The sequence below is a fragment of the Puntigrus tetrazona genome, chromosome 14 (genome assembly GCF_018831695.1).
Source record: "Puntigrus tetrazona isolate hp1 chromosome 14, ASM1883169v1, whole genome shotgun sequence".
NCBI lineage: Eukaryota > Metazoa > Chordata > Actinopteri > Cypriniformes > Cyprinidae > Puntigrus > Puntigrus tetrazona.
Window position 1 is genome coordinate 10530522 of NC_056712.1, and position 27689 is coordinate 10558210.

Consider the following 27689-nt stretch of genomic DNA (forward strand, 5'->3'; position numbering starts at 1 on the left):
GACTTTGCTCGCGCGCAGAACCTCACAGGTGTAACGCTCGCGCATCGCGAGGTGGGCAATTATTAACCGACGCCCCTGTCTATTTTTCAGTGCTTTTCCCTGTCGGGGTGTTGTTGTTTTTTAAAGGAAACGGGCATTTTGCAAATAATTTATGTTTTACAGACAGGATGGTGATTATAAAACAACCAGTTTCGTTTCTGGATGGGGGTTGACTGATATGTAGCAGCAGCAAACTGCGCGGTTATCTCCTCAAGGAGTAAAACATGTTTTACCCGAGTGGGTCTAGCTGCCTAGTGTAGTCATTTACCTCATTAATATAAGGTTTTTAAAACATTTTTACATTGAAACGGCTTTGACGCGAAACACCTGTTCACCTAGAAACTGTATCACTGCACAGCACCATAGAAACTAAGTATCAACCGGGACTATATTTTCCTGCGGAAGAATGAAACTTAAAGGGACAGTTCATAGTCCTCATTTATCTACTCTGTCGTTTCAAATCTTTCTTACGTAAAACTGTAAAAAAAATACTACTACTAATAATAATAATAATAAAAACAGTAAAACTTGTTTTCATAGTAAAAAAAATAAATGGAAAAAGGAAATTTTAAGCTAAAAAAAATTAAAAAATTAAACTGAAATTTGACAGAAATTTAAAGAAATATTTACCCTGACCATCTTGCTTGACAGCCTTGGTATTTGCTCCAAAGGTCGGAAAACAGCAGCCTGGACATTTTTAATTAATTTGTTCTATAAAGTTTACCAAAGTGCTAGTTACTAACTAAAACCGGGAGGCTTGTGTCTGTTGACCGCCAAGTAATTAACACTGTCAAGGCCCCAAAAAGGATTAAAGACATTGACCACATTGTCATGTCAGTGGTTCAATCTAAATTTTATGAAGCGAGTAGAAAAAAAAAATTTGTGCGCAAAGAAAACAAAAATGGCAACTTTATGCAAAAAAAAAATTTCCACATCACTGTAGCGTCATTTTGGAGAATATCAGCTGGACGCAAAACGTATACGGTGTTCTGTGCCAGCTGCAACACAAGGATCCATTTTTTTACTATTATTTATGCTTAGATTCGAATCAAAACAGCGTAGCTTGGCAGTGCGGTGCAGCTGACACAACGGATACTCTCCAAAATAGTACTACAGTGAGGATTTGTTTAGCATTGTTGTTGCTTCATAAAATTCTGATTGAAACATTCATGGCAGATGACGGCAGACTGAATGTTTTTCATTCTCTTTTGGGCCTTGACAGTGGTATTTACTTGGCAGTCAATCGGATAGTAACAAACCTTACGGTTTTCGACTAAATGATCTTAAATTGTGTTCCGAAGACAATCAAAGCGCTTGAAGTGATTCATGACATGAATTTTCATTTTGGGGTAGCCTTCATTTTGGGGTAACCCTTAAATGGTACCAATTTTCATTTTAGACTTTACAGTTTTTTGTTTTACGCGATACAATTTTGAGTACTTCAGGTGTAAAAATGTGAACTGAACTGATTGATTTAACAAACTAACAAACCTGAAACCACTCGACTTTGGTTGCATGTGAAGACCCTCAACATCACCCACAGGTATGTTTGGGTTATACAGAGCAAAAAAAAAAAATCATGTGGGCTACAGGAATGCAGGCTGTTCTATCTCTCCTGGACTGCTTACAGCATTAAAGCTGACAACCGCAAAGAGCCCTTTCAGAGCGTAACTATCTAAAGGCCTTCTGGAAAACCCAGAGTGGTCAGGAGAGAAGGTCCAGCCATCACATATCCAAATAAACAAACCGGGCCAAGGTCACAAGATTTCACCACTGATACTGCTGAACTGTGGCCGATGTTGTTGGTATTTCTGTGAAGTCTCTCCAGACGGTGCCATAAAAGAGTTTAGTTTTAAAAAGTCAAAATGATAGGTGCTCTCGAAGAGACAGACAAGCAGAAAAAACATCATCAAAACTGTCCCTGACTCATTCCTGAAAGCTGGTATCTCCGAGATCAGACCTGAGTAGAGAGGAGCACCTGCATATGGGCCCATGTCATATCAGAAAACCACATCAGACTGAGTCCGAGGCCGTGGAGTCACAGAACAGCTCAGATAGTCAACATCTGCACAGGCTTGGGAATGTGAGGCTTCTGTCACATTTGTCTGCTGTAGTGGATTCTAGAACGTCAGGAAAAGAGCATTGCAAATTGGGAATGACGTAGTAGAGGTTTTTGTTTGCTAAGAGGAGTTAAAAAGTAGGGCAATGACCAACAAAGCAAGTTTATGGGAAGTTTTAGGCTGTTTTATCGTCCACAAGGTGAAAAACATGAGTTACATCAAATATGCACAATAGCAAAAGAGTTGCTTACCTGGGCAAATATCATTAAAATGCTTCTTTAAGTACATGCTGTAAATGGACACTTATTGAGCAAGGATGCATTAAATTGATCAAAAGCTACATTTATAGTGCTAAAAAACACTCAATTTCAAATAAATGATGTTCTATTAAACTTTTTTTAATCATCAAAGGATTGTGAAGAAACTGTAAAACAGCTGACAAAAATAATGAAGCTTTTTAAGCAGCAAATTAGAATATGGTTTACTTTTGTGTATCTGAATGCTGAAGACTGGTGTAATACATTCAGCCTTGAAATTAAAAAGAAAAGTTACTTTAAAATATAATATTATTTCACAATATTAAAACGTTATGTCGTAAAAGTCTAGATGGCACAGGCTAATAATTCGTTAATGCAAACCGATGATATTCACAGCATTAAACTCTCTGGCGAGCTGATTGGTTCATGTTGCATACACAGCCAATAACTTTTGAGCTCCATTTTTTTTTTACGAATCTGCTACGGGTTATTGTTACATACGCTACTTGTGCAGCAGCAGTATACCTTAAATACTCACCACCGTATCTGTGTATGTACTCACACTGTCAACTGAATAAGTATGTACTACTTGTGTTGCAGCAGCAATAATCTACTACAAAAGCAATAACCAACAGAAGCAGCAATTCAGCGTTCAATGCAGCCTTGATGAGCATAAAAGGCAACCCCCAAACGGTTGTGTATTAGAACAGTGAAGACGTTTGCTAAGAAATCCATAGAAACACAGAAACGCAAGCAGACGAAAAACATTACATAACTCAGATCCATAAAATCTTTAATTATTAATCACTTCAAAACCCAGTGATATGGGTTCACTGTGAAACTTGCACGAGGGTGATCTCACAAAAAATAAATATTTGATTTATAAAGACGAAGGCTCTCTGGTGAATGTCTATTACTGATTTTACATTGAATGTCAAACTATAAAATATTTTTCTATTCCTCAAAAAAGGCATTTCTGAAAAACAATTTTTTTTTGGGACCTATGCCTTGTTACAACGGGGGGTCTGCGAAGAGTTTGGATCCAGAATAAGGGTCTGGTTTAATACAACATTGCTGTAAAATAACTTGTAGGAAATGCATTTGATATGCAGCCTAGATCTATTACATGGGTAAAAGAAACTTCTCATTACTTGGCAAAGACCCATTCACTTCCTGTTCAAGATAAGATTATTTGATGTTGCATTCAATATGGCTGGAAAATAACCAGCACCTGAAATAAAATACACTGGGCAGCACCGTATAACATTCTTCCATGAGAAAATCTCTCCCACACACACACTGAGCTTAACAAAGTGCACAATGTACAGTGTTTTCAGTGTTTTGATGAACTACTTTATCAGGAATGCAATGTTTCCATAACACCCTTTCCAGGTGCAGTTATAATGTCGCCTGCAAATGCAGGAAATACAGTAAGAGTACAGGTGTTTAAAACACCTCATAAGAAGCCATGTTGGCCTATACTCCGCCTGATTTGCCTTGCACTTAATCTGACAGAGTTGGGAGAAAATACAAGGGCCGCGTTTGTACATTTGACACACCGTGACCCTAGAAAACACAAAATACAATTCACTCTTTAACATTCATTCATAACCTGCACTCTCTCCATAACCCTTGCGCGATGAGATTCTTCTTGATCCGTCCTTTCCCTTGCTTTATTTCTCTTCTCCATTACGTCGGATCTTGTACCTCTCGAGGAACTCGGTGTGCTTCTGTCTCAAGATTTCCTGCTGCTTCTCGAAGCCGTTTACTCTGAAAAGAACAGAAAGCAGCACGATCAAATACATTTTAAAAATTTCATGAAAAAAACTCACTGCAAGATCAAAGAGGCTTGCTACTGCCAGTACATCCACAACATGCCCCTGCTGAGCACGTAAAAAAAATACTGCTGCTGCAAATAAAACATACATGAAATAACCCTCTGTAGCATACATGGATCACCTCGCCGCAGATCTATACAGGTGGAGATGAGGAAAGGTGAAGGGTTTCTGAAGCGAGTTAGCGGACCGCTACAGCAATGACTAGTCACACATTTGAATGCTGAGCAGAGAGCTCATTGGCTACTGATACAGAAAAAACCCAATCCGCTGTGCCATGTGATGATGTCATTAGGTTGGACCGAGTCAGGCCTATCAAACTGCACCATCTAGAGTTTCATGCCAGATCTCTGTACATCAAATGCAAAATTTATATAAACGGGGCTACGTGATGATCATGATCTAGCTTAGTGCAATTATAAACCAAACGCTGCAGTGCGATGTGCTGCGTGTTTTACAGTGAAGCGCAGCACTGTGTTCAGTGCACAAACGGATAACTGACGATCAGGACCACTATTGTCATGATTCAGGAGAAGAAAAAACGAGCTTGTCTGATTTTGCTTGCCTTGTGACGTTGTAAAGGGATCTCATTATAATAATACCGCCCCTTAATCTAACCGTCTTTTTGATTTCACAAGTGACAACAATCACCAGTTCTAATGGGGTGGTGAAGTTTGAGCAAAACTGTCTTTGGGTGCACAGATGAGCACAGAACACTATTTAGGGTCCTATTTATTCATTTTTTTTTTTACTGTATATTGGTTCTGTCACATGGATCTAAAAAACAAGGTTTCTTTCCCAGCTGTTTACCTTCACAGACTGCTTGTGCTTTGGATGTATTCACAAATGTTGTCAGTAGGTACGAGCTGTTATTGGCGCAGCTCTGTTCTGGAAAAGGCGTCTGGGAGCAAAAGCTCATTTGCATTTAAAGAAACAGGCACCAAAAACAGAGTGTTTCTGCTTAAACTCAAACTGGGCATTTTCAAAATTATGTAATAAATGATCTGTAGGGTATTTTAAGCGGAAACCTCACAGACACGTGCTTCACAGACACCAGAGACTTATATTACATTTTGTGAAAAGGGGCATTATATCTTTAAATGTTACAACATTATTCGTGATAAAAGGAGTCGGATTCAACAAGGAATATCAGAAAGCCAAGTCTTTACTGTGGTGAAAGGAGGAGCTGGGGATGGAGGAAGTGATAAAGCTGCTGAATAATACTGAATAGGCCTTATATAGGAATGCTGAGATAGGTGACATACTCCTATAGGATCAGTTGAGAGTCAGCCGATGAAAGTTTGATTCACATTATCTGCCAGAACTAATGTTATATACTTCTATATTTTTAAATCTATTTTAAAGTTCTGCTACAAAGCCATAATATAAAAAAAAACTGTACCAAATTAATAGCTAACCTATTTACTTGCACGTCATATGTCCATTAACTGAAATATTTAAATATTAACTTAATATCTCAGGATGGACTTTAGTAAATATTTCATATCTATGGGGATTTGGCAGATTTATAGTAGTCCAGTCCCACAATACAGTGCAATCATGCAATTCAGCATTATCCTAAACACAATTTGTCCTCAAAATTTCTGCCTTTATCCAAAGCAGATGCTTTTTATTAAGTGACTTACAAATTGTATTTTCCTTTAGCACTTAAAACTCATTATGGGTCTGACTGAGTTGCTAATAAAGAACAACTCCATAAAGGCTGTCAAATAACATGAGATGAATCTATAATCATCTTACTTGATCTCCGCTTCACATGTTAACGGTTTATCCTCAAACGGTTTCAAACGCTACAGCTTTTGTATTGAAAACCTCTGATGTGCTTTCTGAGGTGTAACACGTGTAACTTCAAAGCGTTCCCCACCTGGCTCTTTCTTTGGATGTGTTGTAGATCTCAGTGATGACTCTATCCTTCTCATCCATGAAGTTATTATGGACCTCTTGCAGTTTCCTGAATGTCAGACCAGCCCAGGGGTCAAAGGTGAACAGATTTAGTGCCAACATATATATTTGGAGGGGTGAACAGACATCCACGACGCGCTCACATAACTTTAGGGTCGCATTTAAAAGGGCACACAAGCACTGACGGGGCAATAAAACATTTGATAATTTTTCAAAACATTTTAAGTGCACTTCTGCTACGCGTCAAGCGAGCAGCGTCTGTTTATAAGAGATACTTAATCTCAGTCGCCTGAATTCAAGGTGTAAAAACATTTAGCTGATACTGAAAAGCATAACTAAACATCAGGGATTATGGGAAACCAGTGAACACGCTCTACTGGGGTTTGTCTGGCTCTGGGACAGACGAAATGCGTTTCAAAAACAAAACAATATTATCACGTACTCATCAGAAAACCGACGCAGGAACAAAAGAAAACATTTTGCACTGTGTTTCATACAAACAGTTGCAAAACACTCACTTATCAGTGCAGCATCGTTCAGGGTGTTTTGGAAAATATTAGGATGGAACGCTGTGAATGTTGATGTCAATACTATGTATTAGCTCTTACCTGAACCCAAAGTAATGTATGGAGAGACTGAGTAGCATAGTTAGCACGCAGTAGCCCACAAAACGGATGTTATTTTTCTTGCACTTTTCCCGTTCCTTAGCCATGTTCTCCTGAGGCTGGGCCTGTCTGAACTGCTCCCAGTAACGGATGCTCTCTGCAGCTTCTGCACTGAAAAACATAGAGACATAACACTGGTATTTCAGCCACTGAACCATCATTTTTTGAAACATTATTCTTAAAAATAAAAATCACTTTTAAAAAGTTCTAGTGATGCAGTGATGCCCATAGAAAAAACATTTAAGCTCCAACATTTCTTAAAAGACAAGGATTCCACATCTTTTGTACAAAGTAAGTTCACCTAAAAATAAAAATTATCCCATATTTTACTCACCCTGGAGCCATCCTAGGTGTATATGACTTTCTTCTTTAGGACGAACACAGTAGGAGATTTTTAAAAATGTATCCTGGCTTTTTGAAGCTTGGTAATGCAAGTGGTTACCAGTGCAACCAGACTATTACCCATTTTGAAAAAATACGGTGTTCATCTGAGCAAATCTTGTGATGATAAGATGACCTGAATGGTTGCTAGGGCGTTGCCATGAAGCTGTTTAAGTGTTCTGAGAGGCTGTTTAAGTGTTCTCAGCATGTTGCTATGCAGTTGCTAGGACACTGCTATGGAGATGTTATAGTGTTCTCAGATAACTTTAGAGTTACTAAGGTGTTCTGAGCGGTTGCAAGGTCAGTTTAGCTTGTTTCTGCAGATTTATTCCTAATTCTTATCACAGGAATTTGGGATCAAATCTGTGTATTTTAAGGCCACTGGATTCTACAGTATATATGCCAATATTATAATCTTCATGTGAGTATAAGACGTCCATTTATACTTATTTATAGGAAAGTCCCATTTAATAACATCATGTTGGTTAATAATGGAGCTAACAGTCACCTGGGTCTGTTGGTGGCGCTGGAGGATCTGAAAACAGGACCCGCAGCGTTCTGGTACCTCAGCCTGAGGTCATAATCTCTCCTGGGGCCTTCTCTGCTCAGCACCCTGTACGCCTCGTTCAGCTCCACAAACTGACCGTGCAGACCGGGATTGGATGGGTCGCTGTCGGGGTGCAACTGAAGATGAGAAGACGTACATTTTTGCTCATATGAAACCAATGGCATTACACTTTTATATACATTTATCAATTTAAGTAATTGAAAGAACACTTCACCTGCACAGACATATTCAGTATTCATAAAAACGTGTCATATTTAGTGAACAGAATAGGACACAAGCCTCATCTTTATGACCTTTTCACCTTTCCACTCTTACTCGTTGTCTAAATCACATCACTCACGACGCTTTTATCTGCTTCTGACTTGGAAACAAAGCGCCCATATCCTCTGCCTGTACCCTCATCTCCTGTCACACACACAAGCATGCACTGCTTCTATCTTGCCGTCACTCTGCCTCCTTCATCCATAAACAGATGTTTCTCACTCTCTTTCTCGCAGACACATGCATAATTGTCTCACAACTTTCATTTGCTACCCTTGAAGCTCTCTCACCAACATATTTAACAGCTTCAATTTGTGACATGTCAAAAAAATTACTCAACAAAACAAACGTGCCTAGTAAACTCAATAAATAAACAAATAGGATACAATTTAACAATACGCACCTACTAATGTAAAACTAAAGGAACAGACAATAGTCTCTCTGCCACAATCGCACAGCTCCCTCTAGGGGTGAGGAGGTGTAGGGCTAGTCCTAATTTTTGTACAACCTACAAAGATAAACTATGCATGAGATAGGGTTTGTTTTTTTTTTGCAAATTGCAAGATGCTTTGATCACATGCATATCACTTAACCCATTTCCATCGACACAATAAAAAAAATTAATCACAATTTTAAAATATCTGAAAGATAACTATAATGTTAACTGTAAAAGTTTCCACACTGGGAAGGTTATAAGAATTGTAACACTAGACTCGATAACCAAAATCGCTTTAAAATGACAGAAAGGATCCCTAGAAATGAACCTTTTTGGATTTGTCCAAAAATGCATTCTTAATTTGCTTCAGCGTAGCATCTGGTTTCACCCCGAGAAGATCATAGTAATTGGCTGATGACCTATAAACAGAAAAAGAGGCAATGAAAACAAATTATTTCTCAACACTGTCTTTATGACGGCAAGATTATAAAAACTACAATAATAGTCACTCTACAAAAATAATGTCTGCAGCCAAATCTCATAATCCCATGGCCTTGATGATAATTTACAAAATAATGCTACCAAATAAAACAGCCTGATTAGAATAACAAGTCAAAATAGATTGTCATAAAAAAATGTGAGTGGTGGTAGCCGCTCTGGAAATTCTTGGTGGTGGTTAGGCAGTAGCTACAATGTTTTGTGCCAACAGTTATGCTTCTATAATACTCTATACATGACCACATCAGATCTGAATGATGCATTTGCATAATTGTTCAAATAAATATTTACAAAAAAATCTCAGTGAAAAAGAACATTTCTTTGTTTTTGTTTTTAACTTGCGAGAAGTAAACTTAAAAGTTGCAAATAGATTTTTATACATTTTATTCTGCTTCCATAATGAATAGCATCATTATACTAGAAAACACAGGGACACAAATTACATTTTAGTATTTTAGCTAAACCATTTTGGCTTTGGAGGAAAAATAAAAATGTGGTTGTGTATACCTGTGTGCAGAACTGAGTGAGAACAGCCGCTGAGAACTTTTACAGAACCACAAACAACTCTGAAAGAGACGAAGATGAGCCTCCAACTGCATGATGCTTCCTTAGAAATAAACTATAACAGAGATGAGAATCTAAACAATGTGTGAAATAAAATAATAATAAGTAACAAAATAAACATTAGTTTTCTGGAGGTTTTGTTTTAGATCTTTCTGCAGTTGCAGCGTGTTCAATGCATCCTGCGTTTTGTTGCAGTTTCAGCATGCTGAATGTGTGCCGTCTGGGTCAGGCTTTTTCATGTTGTGTTTAAGTTTTAGTGCGCTGAATGCTTGTTGTATTTAGATGAAACTTTATCAAGATGAATGCATGCTGCGATCGGACAAAGCTTTATCGTGTTCAATGCATGTTGTTTTAGCTTAAAGCTTTATCATGCTGAATGCACATTTTGTTTGAGTAAGGTTTTATCGCGATGAATGCAGTTTTTGTTTGACTGAAGCTTTACATGTTGAATGCATGTTATGTTTTGGTGCGACTACATACCGCTCAGCAGGATGCCATTGAAATGCAGTCGGTCAGCAGCTCTGCAGGAGATCCTGAATGGACACAAGAGATTCACACGCACGCACGCACACACACACACACACACACACACAGAGTTTTATATACTAGTTTAGGTCACTCTTTGACATCTGAAGTTCTTGAATTGATCTAATTTCTACGATCTAAACCCTAAACCCTGTCTAATGTGGTAATCAATGTAGATTTATCAGGATTTTACTGTCACAGTGTGAACAGCGAGCAATTAATGTTTTTCCTACCCAAACATAAATTTAAATTTCATAAGCTTGGACAACTGTTGAAATGAAATCTATGACCACTAAATAATAAACCAGGTAGCTGTCAGAATCTAAAACTAGACAGTAACGTTACTTTTAGACGCAAAACAGGGCTGTCTCCTGACAAATGAGACCCAAAATGCTGTCTATATAGTCAGCTCACTAGGTTTGAAACGCAGTCGGTGAAACAAATAAGACAGTAGCTAATGTTGCTGTTCATTAATAATCTTAAACGCATTTCCATGCCAAACAGAACCTGATAATTGGTGTCTTGTATCAGTTTTTGTGACACGAATAGGCTTCCTCATGCTATTAGCTTAGCCGCAATGCTAAAAACAACAACAAAGTTAAAGGAGGCGTGTAGCTTAGCGCGCAAGCATTAAACAAACGCGCTGTAAATCTCATCAGTGAGACATAAATCGGCGAATTAAACACAGATAACAGCGTCACCTTTATTCACGGACACGCACAGGTCTGCTCTTATGTTCTGCCTCTTTCATAACGCTTCACTGGCGCTGTTACATAAAGGACTGTTTCATAGCAGTTGTTTACCTGCTTCCAAAGGGTTACAGCATATGTACATTAACAGAATAATACTGCTACAGTACAATTGTACATTTTGGAGAAAACTACTAGACATGCATGCATACTTATATTGATTACTAGATTTATTTGTTTGGCCAGTATCTTTATGGGTTTCTGTTATTTATTTTATATATATATATATATATATATATATATATATATATATATATATATATATATATATATATATATATATATATATATATATATATATATATATACACACACACACACATATATATATATATATATATATATATATATATATATATATATATATATATATATATATATATATATATATATATATATATACAATAGCAATCTTATATATATATATATATATATATATATATATATATATATATATATATATATATATATATATATATATATATATATATACACACACACACACATACACTACTATGTAAGATTCAAGCATTCAAGGGCCCGTAGTATAAAATAAAATAAGGACATGTTTGGACCTTTACTTATTATTTAAGAGAAACAGTGGAGCAACTTCTGAATAAATAGCAACTCAAATACATATTTACTGTTTTAGTATTGCAAACAAATTTGACATGTTTTTATGTTTTGTGAGGATTGTGGAACCCCTGTAGTCCAGTTTAAATAAATGGGAACATTCAGATATATTCACTATACTTATAAAACCTTAAAAATGCTCTTCTGTGGTCAGTTAGATCAGCAGTAATAACATGTGAACATGCTTCATATGTGCAGTAAAAAGACATTTATTTTTTTTGTACAATTCAGAAGACAAGAATGAAAGAATGACTAAGTGCTAAAAGGTTCTGCTTTTGAAGAAAGCTAAATCTCTGCAAAGACTAATCTTTGCAATTCTGTCATTGGATGTGTTATGATGAAAGGCTCTCCACCTTTAAACAAAAACAAAAAAAAGTTTATAAGTTTAAAAGAGAATATTGGTCATGGTGATTCCTCACATATAATGTGTCCATAAATAATAGAAGGTAAATGAAATATTGACCTCAGAGAAAGAAGAGAAGTGATGGTGGAGGATGTAGGTGGCTCTGACGCGTTGCTCTCCTTCACTGTTATACTGAATGGCTTCCAGCAGAGGAACACCATTTAACCTCGTGAACTCCTCCACCACCTATTACAAAAAAAAAACAGGGCTTACACTAAATTTGCTTGTTTCTGAGTAAGCCAGCCTGTAATTAAGCTTCTTACAAAGATTAATATGAGATCATTTTATATGCAAGGATGTTATCGTTAATTAAAATTAAAAATAAACATTTTAAGTAAAACTAATAAAAATGACAAAAACAGCAAAATCACTAAAAGTAATTTAAAAATATTTCAAATGCAAAGCAAAAAAAGGTTAATAAAAACTAAAACAGTAGGCAATACTATGTGAAGAGAGAATGAACTGATAAATGGTCTCATTTACCGGTGGGCTGCTGGATAGCAGCATGTACAGCACTTCTAGGCTCAGGATGACCACCTCTGGCTCGGCCATCTTGAGCGTGGCACAGAGAGCGGTCAGCAGCCCCGCTTGTGTTAAACCAGCACAGTATACTATGCCATGATGGGCGATATTACCCAGAACCCTCAGTGCCTTGTACAAACAGAGAAGTCAAATTTATCTGTGTATGTTATCAAAATGTACATGTTATTATGAGTTTAGTAGAATTACAGCAGAAGGAATTTTTAACTTTTTTGAAACCATAAAGTATATTCAAGTAATTTTTAGCAGTGATTTACTATGACAGAAACACCGTAATATTAAGTAAATACAGTTAGATACAAGTATATTTTTGTATTTAAAAATATAAGATATATTTATACTAGTCAAAAAAATAAAAATATATTTTTACAAATAAAATCAATTAAAAAAGTGTTACATGATCCTCTAGAAATTGTAACAATTTTATTTGATGTTCAAGAAACTTTTATTATTTTTATTTAATTTATTTATTATTATTATCATCATCATCATCATCATCATCATCATTGTTGAAAACAGTTGTGATTAATATTATGTGAAGAAACCCATTAAATTTTTTCGGACGCTTTGATAGATACATTTAAATATTTTTTTGGTTTTTACAAAAATGATAAAACTCCTGAACAGGAGAGTAAATTATTCTCAAATATATTTTACGGATGTTTTTTTGTAGGTGCTTTAACACGAGTCAGTGTAAGAGCATACACCTCACAGTGGGTCGCCTGTTAGACTGATGTATATATGCGTGTTTGTTCCTCACCATTGAGTTAATTCCTTTAGAGAAAGACAGTAACTGGATTAATATGGGAACCATATTAAGAAGCAGCAGGCCAGAGCATAACCCACTAGAGCCAGCTGAAAAAACATAAGACATTGCATCACGGTCAGAATGGTAAGAATGGCGTTCTCTCCAATTAACAAGTTAATTTCCGTTTTAGCTTTAACTGGTATAAATAATCGAGGCTCTAATCAGCACATGCACTCTAACGTCCTGCTCACCGGTGAGGTTGTTGAGCACCCACAGGCTCTCTCTGGACAGAGCAGGATGAAGGTGAAGGTAAGCCTGACTAAAGACACACAGCGCGGCGAGGAGACGAGTGTCCTCTGGCATTACATCACCTCCACTGACCAGCAGGTTGCCAAGGCAACGCAGAAGAGGCCAAATGAGCTGCACGGCAAAAAAAAAAAAGTCACAGTCCAGAGGAAAGGAGGTGAAAGCAGTTTTTAGAGGATGACAGAGCTTTAATAACCACATGATCATTCTGCTGATGATTTGGCCAATTTCTTCAATTTGTAGAAGTTCAAATACTACTTTATGCTACTATATATATATATATATATATATATATATATATATATATATATATATATATATATGTGTGTGTGTGTGTGTGTGTGTGTGTGTGTATGCATAATACAGTAAACAGACACAATAAAAATACATGATAACTTAATATGTATTACATAATATGTAAAAACATTAAATATGACTTTTATGTGTGTGTGTGTGTGTGTGTGTGTGTGTATAGTAGTCAACATTTGAAGTGGATCAAGGACCAACAAGGTAAACCAAAGAATTGTTTAGGTTTAATGAAAGTTACAATTCAAATGTTGACTGTCTACTGTATACAGACACACACACACAAAGTCTACATTATGTATTTACTTATTTTTACATACTTATTTTTTATTTAAAACAATACACACACGGCATATATTACTTTACATTTTTCTGTGTTCAAGTTTAAGATGAAATGCTCTTTTTTTTGAGAAATTCATAAAATAACGTAATAGTAAACACTGATTATAAATGCATTGATAATTGAATTATATACAGGTGGTCTTTCTATTCAGTGAACACAATCATTTAAAATGACTCTCTTGCTAACCCAGATGTGCAGTATGTACGTGATGTGGGTATAAAATGCAGTGCTTGTAATGGCTTACCAACTCTATCCCACCCTCCAGGTTTCCTTGAGCGACAGCGCCCCCTAGAGTTATTAAAACAGCGCTACATCGTGAGAGGGCGCCTTCAGCGATCAGCATCGAGTTATCCAAATTACTGCAGACCACAATATCACGGCACAATTCAGCCGAGGTTTTACTCACTTGCCCGTTTTTGTTCCAGATAATAAAAGGGAATTCATGCTATCTGGAGGAACTGGCACTAAATAGGTTTCAGCACAACTTGTTTAGTAAGTTTTAATGAAAGGAGAAAAGACCACACCTGGAGACTAAATAGTGCAAACACCACGTACACTCAACCGCTGTCCCGTAACCGAACTCAGGGTCGGGAGTCAATGCTGAGATCACATGAGGGACTATTCCTGAAGCCATGACCGCTCTGGGGTTTTAAATATAAAACAAGGACAGATTATTTTTGTTATTAGCATTAAACTATTAACAGTACAATATAGCAATAAAGACCTTATTCAATTTGTCACAAATACCACAAGTAAACATAAATAAAGCAAGTAGTGGTCACTTACGGGATGATTTTTTCAGTTGCGTCTTTGGCCTGCAGCAGCTGAGACAACGTGAAGCCGACGGCCTCCACAACAGCCAGATTATACCTCTGATTCTAGAACAGAAAAACAACCCAAATTAAACTTTTTTAACTGATTTATTTATTTTGCATTGTGACATTATTCTTTCTTTCTTTTTTGTATTACGTGACAGTTAAACACATTTCTAGCCCCCACAAATTCCCATTACTGTCATACTGAAAATAAAATAAAACCACACAAATTTGTAATCGCAATGATAACGGATAACACTGATAACATCACTAAACAAGAACAAAACATTCAGAAAAGCAATGACTGAATGTGTTACAGTGTTTAAATAAAAAATAAAGCAAGAAAAAAAATTATTTTGCTTTGAAGATTTTTTTTGTTGTTACTCACTCATGACAACTTCATCAGTATATATGCTAAGACTTGATTTAAAGTCAATTATAAGAGTTATAGTCAATTATAAGTAACAGTTTAGTTTTAGTAACCTAAGTTTTCTTACACGAATGCAGTTTGCAAGTGCAGAAACTACTCCCTGAGCGAGGAGCTTCTCTCTAACCGCAGCGCTGTCAGGACACAGATTTCCCAGAGTGTATAAAGACAGCTCCTAAAAGAAAAGACAAAAGAGACAAATTCATGAGGAGTGATCGATTACATGGCTCTGACGCGGACTTCAAAGTGGTAAGCCACCGACCGCCAGCTTGGTGCTCTGACTGGAAAGGTAAGTGAGGAGGTAGGGGCCTGCGGGCAGACAGGCCTGACCTACAGCGGGGTGAGAGGAGTGAGACAGCTCATGCAGACAGCGGGCCGCTTCCAGCTGACACTGAGCATTATGGGAACTGAGCTGTCCGATCAACATGTGCATGCTGTTCTCTGATCTGAAGAAAAAACACAGACAATGCATTAGTAAACACTTACATCTTATCTACGGTATCTATCTTTGGAATAACGCTTTTTTATGCTTTTGAAAGAAGTGTCTTATGCTGTGCATGCATTTGATTAAAATATATCAATACAAATATTATTATAATTTAAAATAAAAGGTAAATATATGACAAAAATGTATGAATTAGTGCAATCAAATGATTATCATCTAAAATAAAAGTTATAATATATATATATATATATATATATATATATATATATATATATATAAAATGTATATTTAATATATAAACATAACATATAACACATTTTCTTAAATATTTACATGTATGGGTGTGTATTTCTATACACACATTAAAAATGCACAGTACACACACATATATAATTTTAACAAAAATTATTTTGGACGCGATAATTATAATTATAATAATTATTTGACAGCATTAATATAAACATTAAATGGGAATAAAAAATATAAAATTACATTATATTTAAGTATATTAGCTATGTTATCTTTACTATATAAGATAATTAATAAGGATTATGAATATAGTTCTTATATTCAGTGTAAATGTGACTAAGCACAACAGGGAGAAAAATACTGTTCCTAAAGAAGTTTATAAAGTGAAGTTTACTCCTACAAAATGTATTCATTTAAAGGAGAAGAAAAGAGACAAGTAAACACAGTGCAGTGCAGCAAACAATATAGTAATCTCTGTGCTGATACTGAAGCCCTACTTAATGAAAGTGAGTTGGCTCTCTGGATTTCTCAGTGCTTTTCGTAGGGATGCAAGACGAGCCTGTTTCTCCTCACCCCCAGACTGGACTCCACGGATCATCTCTCTGACCTGATGTGATACACAGCAGCAATATGTGTAGTTTATGTACACAGAGTACATAAAACAGAACTAAACCTATGCCCTCTGGAGTCTGACCTGTTCAGGTGACAGAGGGGCGGAGCCAGTCTCCATGGAGCCTTCCTCCTCATCCTCTTCCTCATCCTCATTCTGCAAGAGTCTCTTACTGATGAGCTGTCTGTCTCTCCGTGCCTGTCTAAGAGCTATCGGTAGACGAACACACGAATAATATATATTACTTCTGCCTACATTAGTACGTTACAAACATGTATAAAATCAACAAAACGGGCACGAAACAGACCTTTCTCAAATTCTCTTCTCTTGAGTTTGAACTCCTCCAAATTATTGCCAGATCCACTTGCTTTATGACGGAGGGTTTTCAATCTCCACATCTTTAAGATGTCTCTTCACTAACATAAATGAAAGTTTGCGCCTTGATTACTGTATTGTTTTTAATACCTGTTTCTCTCATCACATATTCTAACGTGCTTTATGGCATGGCTTGCTGTGCCTGTTTTAAAAATATAAACCGTGAAAATGGTATTTCAAAATAAAGGTCTCTTATGACCGGCTAAATATATCATATTATTATTATTATTATTATTATTATTATTATTATTATTATTATTATTATTGTTATAAAATAAATTGTGTTTGTGTTTCAACTGATTTATAGACATTTTACTGTTAAAAATCGTCTCACCCTCAGCTGTGTTCGTGTGTCCTTTATTTTGTAATTTTCGGACCCAGTTGCATCGCCCGGGTTTCGCTTCACACTTCTGTGAAGAAGATTCGAGTGAGCGCTAGCAATTCATCTCGATGCCATTAGTAAATAAACTCAGAGTACATCCACGGTTTAATATACAGTTTCTAGGTAGGTGACTATGCCTATTGCGCTTTTACTATTTAAATAAATCTAGACATTCAGTTTTTTTATTTGTCCAGACCAACAGCACAGCATGAAGGCCACATGTTTCTGTGCCATGCTGTTATACTGTAAACAGTACAGTTAGGTAATCGCATGTCAGATGACTTGCTTTTGAATATTAACATATTGTCTTACAGCGTTTATAATTGTTATGCAATACTGGCCACTGGTTTCCAGTTATGTATGTTCTAGCAAGGTGCCAAGGATGTGGTTTGTGTGCATGTTAATGCATTTCAAAGCCTAACTGTTGCCCTAAGAGACGCTTTTATTTATTGTACTTATAACGCTATTTTTCAAACAAAACATATCTTCTTTATTCAGGTGACAGAATCTCCAGAGGTTTATATCCAGCATGTCAAAGGCAACCAAACGCAAGCACGTAGTCAAAGAGGTCCTGGAGGACTTTGTCACGCCTACCGAAGACCAGCATATCATGAGGGTATAGTTACTGTTTCTGAGATTTGTAATGCTTTGAAATCTCAGTAGTCTCATTAAAGCGTGATAACTAATAACTCTACACCTCCTTCACGTCGCAGGTCTTGGGAAGTAATGGCAATAACCTCCATGAAGCCGTGACTGGCAGCGGCGAGCGCTTCCTTGTCAGTATGCCTACTAAATTCCGGAAGAACATCTGGATCAAACGAGGTGAGCGTGTTTTACCTTTCACGGATGTGTAGCGATTCTGTTCTTGAAGACACTAAAAGGTTTTCTTTGGCCTTTCTGTTTGTCAGGAGACTTTGTCATCGTTGATCCCATTAAAGAAGGAGGGAAGGTGAAAGGAGAAATAAGCTTCATACTTTATAGGGACCATATTCAGTACCTGAGAAAACTTAGTGTCTGGTAAGTGTGGTTTTTAATAATTAAATTGAATATTTGACACCCTCAGGTTGTTCTAAACCTGTATGACTTTCTTCCTTCCTTTGAACACAAAAGATGATATTTTGAAAAAAATGGAATGAAAAAACGGTAAGAAGTCCACGAGGACCAGAAACCTTTTGATTACCAGCATTCTTTAAAATATCTTTTTATGTTTCACAGAAGAAAGAAACGGGTCGAGGATGAGTAAATTAAACTATCCCTTTAAAACATAATCCTGAATTCTTTTTGTTTTTCTTTTTTAAGTTAGGTTTTAATTCGGAGTCCTTCGATTGTGTCTCAAGAAGACAAAATTGAAATGAATTTAGTAAACGGCACTTTCACTCTTCACACAGGCCTGAAGGATTCCAGGAGGGCCGCACGTCCAGTGAGAGGAACGAGGGATCACCGAAAGAAAGAAGTGCTGAAAAAACAGAGGAGGAGGAGGGTGACAGCGACTCGGAGGATGATGACAGCGACCTTTTTGTAAACACCAATCGTGCCACTGTTCTCTACAGTGAGAGTGAGGAAGAGACCGATGAGGAGCAGGACGATGAAGGTGATGATAACGAAGAGGAGGAAGACGATGAAGGAAGAACATAACATGACAAATGATACTGGAAGGTGCTCCCACCACAGCATGACCAAGAACGGTTTTATATGAACCTTAAAAAAACTACACTGATGCCTGAGACTGAGCTAATTTTGCATTGAATGATTTCCGTCTGACGGCTTTCAGAAGTTTCCGCTTTAGTTTAATTTCTTTCAAATCTCGAACACATTTTGTTTCATTAAAAGAAACATTGTATATTATAATTCTTGTAAATACGGTGTTGTAATAAACTTTGTTTTGTACACTTGTCGTTTTGCCCACGAGTTCTCGCTGGTTTAATACTCAAAGTAGCACATTCGCTGAATGTCAGATAACTAAGACAAAGTCAGCATGAGATGAATTTTTCTCATTTTCATTGTCTTTATGAGGGTTTCTCTCACCCTTCCACAAATCAAAATAAGGCCCTAAAAGGGTCATCATTTGAAAACAAGTCTTAAAAGCATGAAGTTAAGGCGTTAAATGTTGCATGTGTTACAAAAAAACTCAGTGTTTTTTTTGTTTGTTTTTTAATTTCTATTTGTTTACACTAATGCAAATATCTAAACACATTTAAATCAAGATTATTTCTGGCAAATCTAACAAAAGTATGATTAAGCTTAAAGGGAGATTTTAGACAAGGTGTAGATTTACATTTTTAGACATTTGTACTTAAGAACAAGACAAAACAGGGAGAACATCACTTTTTTTGCAGGTACAGTAAATGTTACAACCATTTAAATACTCTAGTTATTGTAAGCAGTGTAAGTTGTAGATTGGTTAGAAGTTGTATTTTAAATGTTACTGTTTTTTTTATATAACTCACTGTGTGCTCCATGCTGACACCGTGTTCCCTTCAATTTATTTCTCAAATTTTCTTTACTTAGTCTCAAACTCTTTTCAAAAAGTCTTAAGTTTACCATCACAAAACCTGCAGAAACCCTGCTTATAAAACCTTTAGGCAGTTATCAAGTCAAAATACAAAAAAAGTATAAAAAAATACCTTGCAATGCATAACTTCAGTTTTCAAGTATTCTGTAGAAAATGAGAACTTGCTTTAAAAAAAAAAAGGTTCGGTCTGGACTCAATCAGGTCTAAGTTTGACTCTCAGAGATGCATTTCTGCATTCAGGGCTAGGCGTCGACGTTTCGCTCCAAAGTTGCAGCATCTCAGCTGGGCTCCGCTTGTGCACCAGGAGGATGGTGTGATTCGCACAGGGTTCTCTGGGCTCATCTACGGGGAAGTCAAAGGTGAGAAAGGCAGGGTGGTTGATAGGGTAAACCCCAAGTCTCTGAAGACACATGCCCAGGTAGACATCATCAATGGGGAACAGATGGACCCTTTGCGACACCTCCAAAAGCCTGCGTGCCAGAGAACCAGAGTAAAGCACCCCTCCTCCACCGGGGTATGATGGGTACAGCCCTTTATAGAAACTCTCCGGGATGTAGTACTTTGTCCAATTAGAGCGTATCGGTGCTGCATTGTTTATGACGTCCCCCATGACAAACGACTCTGTGTCACTTGCCTTCCTGGATTCATTTGCCTCCTCAGCCAGCAGGTAGTCTAGGACAGCAGGTATCCTCACAAACACATCATCGTCGCCCTTGAAAATGAAGCGGGCGTGCGAGCATCGCCTTGAGAACCAGTTCCAGAACAGCACGTCCTTCAAGGTGAGGTTGAAGAAGGTGTCCATGAAGTCCCACTGGATGATATCACCATATTTGCTGCTTTCTAAATGCATTTTCTCTTCAGTATGCAAGTCTTCAGACTTCCCCAGAAGGAAGACCCTGCTGACGGGTCTTTGTTGTCCAGCTAGTGTTTTTATATTTCCCGAACGCCCCCATGTTTCTCGTATGGCTTCCCTGTTCTGAAAGTTTGCAGTCTGAGTTTTTATAACCATGAGCAACGTTGGCGCCCCTTTCTTTGCTTGAGAATCACAAACATCTAAAGGATCTATGATAAGCGGATAGTCTCGACAGTGCATGCTGGTCAAAAAATTCTTCATCTGGATTGGTAGTTTGGCGTAATCTGGGATTGTGTTCTTAATCTCATAATTTGGAGAACATCTATCTCCAGTCCTTCTGGAAATTGCTGTTTTGTAAGCAACACTAGACACGTTTTCTGGCAGATGAGGCTTTAGGATGGGGTTATACTGGCGATCCGTCATGTACTGGATGATGTTCCACAGAGCGCCACTGTCTAGCTCGCTTCTCCAGAAGGATTTCACAGGATGAGGAGCCAGATCTCTGGAGTGTTTGAGTCCAGACGCGGTGAAGTGTGATGGCAGCTTGGAATGAACAACGTGTGCACCGTGGGATGCCCCATGTTTCATGACATAGCACAAAGCAACTGAGACATAGATGTAAACTGGGACCAGCAATATGCACGGCGAACAGAAGAACAGAATCCGCCGGCGGTATCTACACAGACATGAAGCCATAAACTGAGGAAAGACAGATAAAGGATGTCAAATTAAATAATTAAATGTGATGTTTTTTTTTCCTCGGTCACTTAGATTTTTACACCAGCAACAGGCTCACCCACTGGTGTAATTACAGGTTATTTAGAAAATAACAAACATCTTAATGAACAAATAAATAAATAGTAACCTTATTTTTCACCAAAACATTTTTTTTTTTTTAGAAAATATTACACTATTTACATTAACATAAACTAATACATTTACATGAAATTATTTATCATAAAATGTAACCTATACTACTTAAATAATAATAATAAGCTTATTATTAAAGTATTTAAGTTTTACATTTATTTAGTCACTTTTATTTAAACTATATAAACGAAACACCTCATATGCTAAGGCTACTCTAAAAAGCAAAGCACCACAGGTATCGTCGTTTTTTTTCTCTATTTGTTATTGTTCCAACAACAAAATGAAAAGTAAACTGCTAAATCGCTTCAAACTTACCACGTTTTTTTGGCGACGTATTTAATGATGAATTTCAGGTCGTTCACATCCTAATTCCCATAATGTAAGCGGAAGCTAAAAGACAAAGATATTGCGTGGAAACGTCTTATAAGAAAACAAAGCAACAAATGTGCTCTTAGAAGTAAATTCACTTGTGCACCGTGAAGCGTGAGGAGTGACCTCAGAGGTAAAGTTCAGGTGTGCGTGAGGCCTCGCCCACGATACTCAGTTGTGATGAAAGACAGAAGAGCGGTAGTTATTTTAAAAGTCTAATTCTGTATAGCACAAATATTTAGGTAATAAGTGCCAAAAATCTGTTAAACAGATAAATAATAAAATAAAAGTCTAGATTTTAACCTAAAAACCCTGTCGTCTCCTAATTAACCTACTGTAAGAATATACATATACTCACATCTGTTTTAGTATGCTGTGGTTTCATTCACTTAAGGCTTCTTGTTCGACGAGTATGGTGAGTTGTGACTATTTGTTGTATTGCCATATGAAAGGCCACAGATAACAGGTCTTTCTCCTTGGGTAGTAAGACCAGATGGTCTGTATTACAAAACAATATCAGTATCGCTGTTGATGCCGATTAGAATCTAGTATTAGGAGTCAAATATTTTCATCACTGTGATGAGGACATTAGTAAGAGCTCACCAGACTTTCCGTATAGAATCAATCATGGGTAAAACACTCATCTTCTCCCCAGGCAGCTCGCCCACATATTCACTGTCTTCAGGCCGCTTGTTGATAAATGTGTTCCATACCAAGGATTTTTGAAGATTCTGTCACCTCTAAAAGAACCGATCCTTGACAGAGTCTTGGAGAGACAAGTCGAGCTGGTTAAGTAGGGGTTGCAGAACTTTGAGTTTTTGAGAACTCTCTTGCATCATTTGGTATGTTTTTAACACCTAAGCAGTAATATTGCTATTGAAAGTTGCACTGAAAGTACCCCCCAAAAGACATTCACATTCAGAAATTGCTAGAAAATGTTACAAAGAAACAGTAAGTAATACTGAAATAAGGTAAAATTCTGAAGTAGAAAAACATGCAGAAAACATGTTAATTAGCGTTTTCTCTTAACATGTACTTCCTTTACTAATATTTTGGTAACACTTTACTTCAGTAATAAGTTCACATTAATTGCCATTGGTTAACTGCATTAAAATGAACTAACAATGAAAAATATTTCTAAAGTGTTTATTAACCTTACGTAAATTGTCAACGTTTACTAATACATTATTAAAATCAAATGTTGTATATAGGCTAACATTATATCATGTGAGGTAACAACAATAAACAGTTAATGAATGCTAACAAAAATGCATAAATACTCCAACAAAGAGTATTGCTTAATGATAGTTCAGTTAATTAGTTTAGATAACTTTAGTTAATGCAGTAACTAATGTTACCTAATGTGGCCTTATCACCTATATATCACCCATATCTTTCCTGTATAAATGTCTCATTGTATTCAATAACTTCATGCAAGTGTTTTTTTTTGGCATGTGTTCAAGTGAATTCATCTGATATTTTTGCAATTTTTTTGGACTTCTTGGACTAAGGACTTCACAGTACTTTTCAAGAACTTTTAACTGTAAAATTTAAGAAAAATTAGAGTCCTCAAAATATTATCCGGACCCGTACACAACACAGACACAGCACACATGTCATTTGATATTAAATGAGTTGTTAATCATTATAAAGTATAAAGTTTTGCAAAGGCCGGTTGTCAAGTTTTTAACTCCGTTCCCCACTAAATTCAAACATTTGGTTGCATCCTTGATACAACTCCGTAAGGTTCTGTCCATAAAACAAATAAACAGTTGTTTTCTTACTATCAAGACATATGTATCACCCCAAGAAACAGACGTACATCCTGATGAATTCATTTTTTAAAATGGTAGGAATTAAGATTTATTTTTTTTCTCCATATGAACAAGTGGTTTGATTTTATTTTATTTTTTTTTTTACAAGTACTATTTTTTGAGAAAACTTGCAAAAATTTCTAGCATATTCCAAGTCAAGAATGAACATGAAAAAAGGGGATTTATTGCTGAATGTCAAATGAAAACTACACTTTCACCGTGTGAATACGACTCAGTTGCTGCGGTTACCATGCACCCATCTATCTGAACCACTAGAACATGCAGAGGGAGGGATGCCTTCACAGGCAGAGAGGAAGAACAGAAGAAACAGAGAGAGAAAGACAGGAAGAAAATCAATCGGTGAGACGAGCGGTGCTTTAAACGACTGTGTGCACACAGAATGAATCTTGAGCGTTTGTGTGTGTGTGTAAGTGTGTGTGTGTGTGTGTGTGTGTAAGTGTGTGCATTTGCATTTTGTGTAAGTGTGAGGGTGGCGGGTTTGTCTTTTCAAATGTAGTAGTAGGTTTGCTGGGCTCTGGAAGTAGGGGTTTACACTTTAGAATCCACCTAAAGTAGCACGTCTAGTAGCCGAACACGCATTGCTTCGAGCAAGTCTCCAACTTGCATATAGATGTGTCAAAAAAAAAAAGAGAGAGCGGACTGGGAACGACCCCACTGAAACAAAACGAAGGAAAGCCAACAAAAGCAGATAAACACATCTGGTCGTATCGTTCTTCTTTGTCTTCCCAGCATGACGCAGACACGACGGGCAGTAATGGATCTGTTTTATGGGCAATGCAGTTTTCGATGAAAAGTCCTGAGACACAGTGCGGCTTAAAGCTGCTGGCATAGGAATGGGAACGTGTGGGAGAGAGATGTAGGTCCGTGTAGGCTAGAATCAGGCTGGATTGGTTCCTCCGCAGGCCAATGACTACACAAGGAAAGAAGGTTACAGTGCAACGAGCTCGTGTCACCACTAGGGGGGTTCGGTTTAACCCTATAGCGTTAACCCAGAGCTCCCTTTCGACAAAGCCAACATCCTAAAAAGAGTACAAGCATACGTATACACACACAGGCGCACGTCGAAACTCACAACACGCACACGCGCTCGAAACGCTAACCTGAAGACGAACACAACGCGAACGCACGGACGAAACGCGTTCTCGCACGAAACTGCGTACACAAAGACACGTACGTATACACTGAGGTTCAACTATACTCTCACGCACACGGACAGAAGTGTAAACACATTCATTGGACGCACAGACCACCGTTTTGAAAACCCTGAACACCAGGGCCGATAACTGCGACCCAGCGTCATGCCCTGTGAACTCCTGCGTACCTCTGTTTCAATGGAAACAATATGCGACAACCAGTTGAGAGAAAGGAAAACGTCGAACGTAGAAACCAAAGACGAACGCAAACGGCGCTCGGATTCGCCGACGAATCAGCATCCGATGCAATTTAACGTCGGTTATGTGTGCGCGTGAATCCTAGTCATGTAAACAAACACCTTACACAGAAGTGATTCGATATTGCATGGTGTCTGAATAATATCACAGTTCAAATGGGGAGATCCTGAACAAACGAAACAAACGAACGAAGAGAAAAAACAGAAAAACATGTCTATAAAACCCAAGAGTCTGTTTTTAAGAAAGGCTACAAAAATTCAACTGAACCTCCCTCGTCGGCAAACAGCAAAAGGCACCACAATATTATTCTATTTCTAACTCGTGAAAAAATTGGCACGTAATTCTTCTTCGTAATGCTGTAAATCAAAAAAAGGAATTACATATAAATAGTTTTCCCCCTATAAAAAAAGTCTTTGCTGCTAGCTAGTAGACAATTTTTGCTGAAATGAAAATAAATATTTCATTTGTTTAGAATATCTGTCTGTTATATAAAATAAAAAATATTTCTCATAGGTGCAGGTCTATAGCATATCATTTGTTTTTCGCGCCTACGCAAGTTCGTTCGTCCTTGCTCTCGTCTGTCTTTTTTAAAGGGGTGCATTGTCCGGTCTGGACCGTGACTGCGACAGTTTGTTGGCCTGCACGTTTCCCCGGGAGCCCGAGCGTCCCGTGTTGGTGAAAGTCCGCGTGTCGTTGGGTCGGTAGATGGTGGCCGGCTCGGTGGCGTTCATGTTCTGCATACTGAGAAATGGCGTGCTCTCGCCGTGGCCGAGGTCGCCGACCTCATCGTCCTCCCACTCGCTGTCCGACAGGCAGCTCTGAGAGCTGTAGTTCCTGGGGCCCGGCGTGCGCTGCGACACGTGGCCGTTGAGCCGCGACCTCCTGCGCCAACGGTGGCCGCCGCCGCCGCTCTTCTTCGGCTGCTCTCGGGAGGACATGTACTCCTGCGTGGTCTCGTAATCCTCGTCGTCCACGAAGCGGTACGGGCTGGACGGAAGGGAGCCCGTGCTCTCCGCCGCGTAATACGGGCGTCGGGATCGCCGGTAGCGATGCAGGAGGGGCTGGTCGTCGTCGGGCGAGTAGGCTGCCATGGCGATGGCCGAGGCAGCGGGCGGCAGGGAGAGGGCGTGGCTGGCGTTGGGCGTGGTGATCTGAAAGGTAGGCACCTGCGGGGGCAGTGAGGAGTGAAAGTCCACTGGAGATAGACGCGCCGGCGTGGTCAGAGCGGACACGTACCTGCGAAGACGCAGAAAAACACAGCGTGAGAGACTCACCCCCAAGCCATCCCAGGTGTACATGACGTTCTTCTTTCAGACACAGTCTGAGTTTTTAAAAAATGTATCCTGGCTCTTCCAAGCTGGTGGACGGTGGCCATTATTTTAAAGCTCCATAACTCATATATATCCATTGTAAAACTAACCTATGCGCCTCCGGGAGGTTAACACAAGTCTTCTGAAGCAGATCGATGGGTTTTTTGTTACAAAAATATTTCTGTTTTTAATATTTTAACTCAAATCACTGGTTTCCAGAATCTTTGACCTCGGTTGAACTGGCGTATGACGTTTGACTTAATCCACATTTGTAGCATAAGCTCACCGCAGAATAGATGAACGAGGATAAAGCGATACGAAATGCAGGTAACGAATTAAAGGGTGAAAATGAGAAGTTAAACAAAATGTCAGAGAGCTTCACTATAAGAGAAGAAGAGCTTGAGTCAGCCGAGAAGACAGCTCGACTCTCTCACTAACACACATACAGACGTCAGTGATTTGAGTTTAGAATTAAAATATAAATATTTTTGTTACAAAAACCCATCAATCTGCTTCAGAAGACGTGTTCTGGCAAATACGTTTTACGACAGATTTATATGATATATTTATGGAGCTTCAAAATAATGGCCACTATCCAACAGCGTTACCGCGCTTAAAAGAGCCTAGAAACATTTTTAAAGAATTGTGCTCGTCTGAAAGAGGAAAGTCATATACACCTAGGATGGCTCCGGGGTGAGAAAATTATGGGCTAATTTAAATTTTTGGTTGAGCTATTGCTTTAAGAGATTTAGGGCCAGTGAAAAGTCTCCTAAGCTCAGCAAAGCTGCATTTATCTGATCAAAATTATTTGAATATAATTAAAGTTGAAAACAACTGTAGTGCTTAATGTGTGATAACATGATTTTTTATACTTGAATAAAAGCTAAAATAAATGAATAAAAGATACAAAACAAAATATGTGAAAAAAAGAAATATGTGAAAAAAGTGAACATGATTTTTTTGATACTCTAAATAAATTAGATTATTCTCAGTGTTAAAGCTGTGTTGCTTGTTTTTTTGTTTAGAAACGATTTATTTACAAACAACTACTTTTTTAGGGTTCTTTAATGAATATAATGTTCAAAGGAACAGCATTTATTTTAAAATAAAAATCTTTTATAAGATTACAAATGTCATTTTTGATCAGTTTAATGCATCCTTGCTGAAAAAAAGTATTAAGTTCTTTTAAAAAAACATTGACCTCAA

The 27689-nt window shown here is 37.6% G+C and overlaps 5 protein-coding genes across 9 annotated transcripts in view; 1 reads left to right on the forward strand and 4 right to left on the reverse strand.

The window, feature by feature from the left end:
- Positions 1-3128: 3128 nt before the first annotated feature.
- Positions 3129-10845, reverse strand: dnajc4 (DnaJ (Hsp40) homolog, subfamily C, member 4). Of its 3 annotated transcripts, none has more exons than XM_043257949.1 (8): positions 10714-10845; positions 9968-10020; positions 9431-9542; positions 8754-8844; positions 7669-7844; positions 6723-6890; positions 6077-6163; positions 3129-4126 (listed from the first exon to the last, which is right to left on the reverse strand). In XM_043257949.1, exons 3-8 carry the CDS (start codon positions 9520-9522, stop codon positions 4030-4032), a joined length of 711 nt encoding a protein of 236 aa, XP_043113884.1. In that variant the 5' UTR covers positions 9523-9542; positions 9968-10020; positions 10714-10845; the 3' UTR covers positions 3129-4029. The 3 variants fall into 3 exon arrangements, with proteins under 3 accessions (XP_043113884.1, XP_043113887.1, XP_043113885.1); XM_043257952.1 differs by having other exon boundaries at positions 10734-10810; XM_043257950.1 differs by lacking the exon at positions 10714-10845 and adding an exon at positions 10520-10683.
- A 742-nt stretch (positions 10846-11587) lies between these two features.
- On the reverse strand, positions 11588-17108 carry tmco6 (transmembrane and coiled-coil domains 6). The gene is made up of 13 exons (XM_043256594.1): positions 16894-17108; positions 16671-16795; positions 16474-16583; positions 15545-15728; positions 15353-15457; positions 14827-14918; positions 14565-14681; positions 14285-14399; positions 13337-13505; positions 13098-13192; positions 12281-12448; positions 11858-11983; positions 11588-11747 (listed from the first exon to the last, which is right to left on the reverse strand). Exons 1-13 carry the CDS (start codon positions 16982-16984, stop codon positions 11727-11729), a joined length of 1518 nt encoding a protein of 505 aa, XP_043112529.1. The 5' UTR covers positions 16985-17108; the 3' UTR covers positions 11588-11726.
- A 229-nt stretch (positions 17109-17337) lies between these two features.
- On the forward strand, positions 17338-19235 carry eif1ad (eukaryotic translation initiation factor 1A domain containing). Its single transcript, XM_043257548.1, has 5 exons — positions 17338-17466; positions 17842-17959; positions 18057-18165; positions 18252-18360; positions 18732-19235. Exons 2-5 carry the CDS (start codon positions 17873-17875, stop codon positions 18976-18978), a joined length of 552 nt encoding a protein of 183 aa, XP_043113483.1. The 5' UTR covers positions 17338-17466; positions 17842-17872; the 3' UTR covers positions 18979-19235.
- Positions 19236-19369: 134 nt separating this feature from the next.
- On the reverse strand, positions 19370-22621 carry si:dkey-160o24.3 (N-acetyllactosaminide beta-1,3-N-acetylglucosaminyltransferase 2). The gene is made up of 2 exons (XM_043257547.1): positions 21894-22621; positions 19370-21407 (listed from the first exon to the last, which is right to left on the reverse strand). The coding sequence occupies exon 2, from the start codon at positions 21402-21404 to the stop codon at positions 20049-20051; it is 1356 nt and encodes a 451-aa protein (XP_043113482.1). The 5' UTR covers positions 21405-21407; positions 21894-22621; the 3' UTR covers positions 19370-20048.
- Positions 22622-23770: 1149 nt separating this feature from the next.
- The window catches only part of nrg2b (neuregulin 2b), a 65770-nt gene continuing 61851 nt past the window's right edge, over positions 23771-27689 (reverse strand). For all 3 annotated transcript variants that reach the window (XM_043257545.1, XM_043257544.1, XM_043257546.1), the window contains one exon: positions 23771-26409. In XM_043257545.1, coding sequence (XP_043113480.1) covers positions 25761-26409 — 649 coding nt within the window. In that variant the 3' untranslated portion in view covers positions 23771-25760. The remainder of the gene's footprint in view (positions 26410-27689) is intronic.

Bases quoted from the DNA above. Each gene is read 5' to 3' on its own strand.
- tmco6 (XM_043256594.1), bottom strand. From the start codon at position 16,984: ATGTGGAGATTGAAAACCCTCCGTCATAAAGCAAGTGGATCTGGCAAT. The intron at 14,682-14,826 runs GTAAGTGACCAC...TTAAAACCCCAG, and splicing joins GCAACTGAAAAAATCATCCC to AGCGGTCATGGCTTCAGGAA. The intron at 11,748-11,857 runs GTCAATATTTCA...TTTTGTTTAAAG, and splicing joins ACTTCTCTTCTTTCTCTGAG to GTGGAGAGCCTTTCATCATA.
- eif1ad (XM_043257548.1), top strand. From the start codon at position 17,873: ATGTCAAAGGCAACCAAACGCAAGCACGTAGTCAAAGAGGTCCTGGAG. The intron at 18,166-18,251 runs GTGAGCGTGTTT...TCTGTTTGTCAG, and splicing joins GAACATCTGGATCAAACGAG to GAGACTTTGTCATCGTTGAT. The intron at 18,361-18,731 runs GTAAGTGTGGTT...CTCTTCACACAG, and splicing joins CTGAGAAAACTTAGTGTCTG to GCCTGAAGGATTCCAGGAGG.
- dnajc4 (XM_043257949.1), bottom strand. From the start codon at position 9,522: ATGCAGTTGGAGGCTCATCTTCGTCTCTTTCAGAGTTGTTTGTGGTTC. The intron at 7,845-8,753 runs GTTCATTTCTAG...TCTCATCTTCAG, and splicing joins TTTTGGACAAATCCAAAAAG to TTGCACCCCGACAGCGACCC. The intron at 6,164-6,722 runs GTAAGAGCTAAT...TCTGACATTCAG, and splicing joins ATACATTACTTTGGGTTCAG to GAAACTGCAAGAGGTCCATA.
- si:dkey-160o24.3 (XM_043257547.1), bottom strand. From the start codon at position 21,404: ATGGCTTCATGTCTGTGTAGATACCGCCGGCGGATTCTGTTCTTCTGT.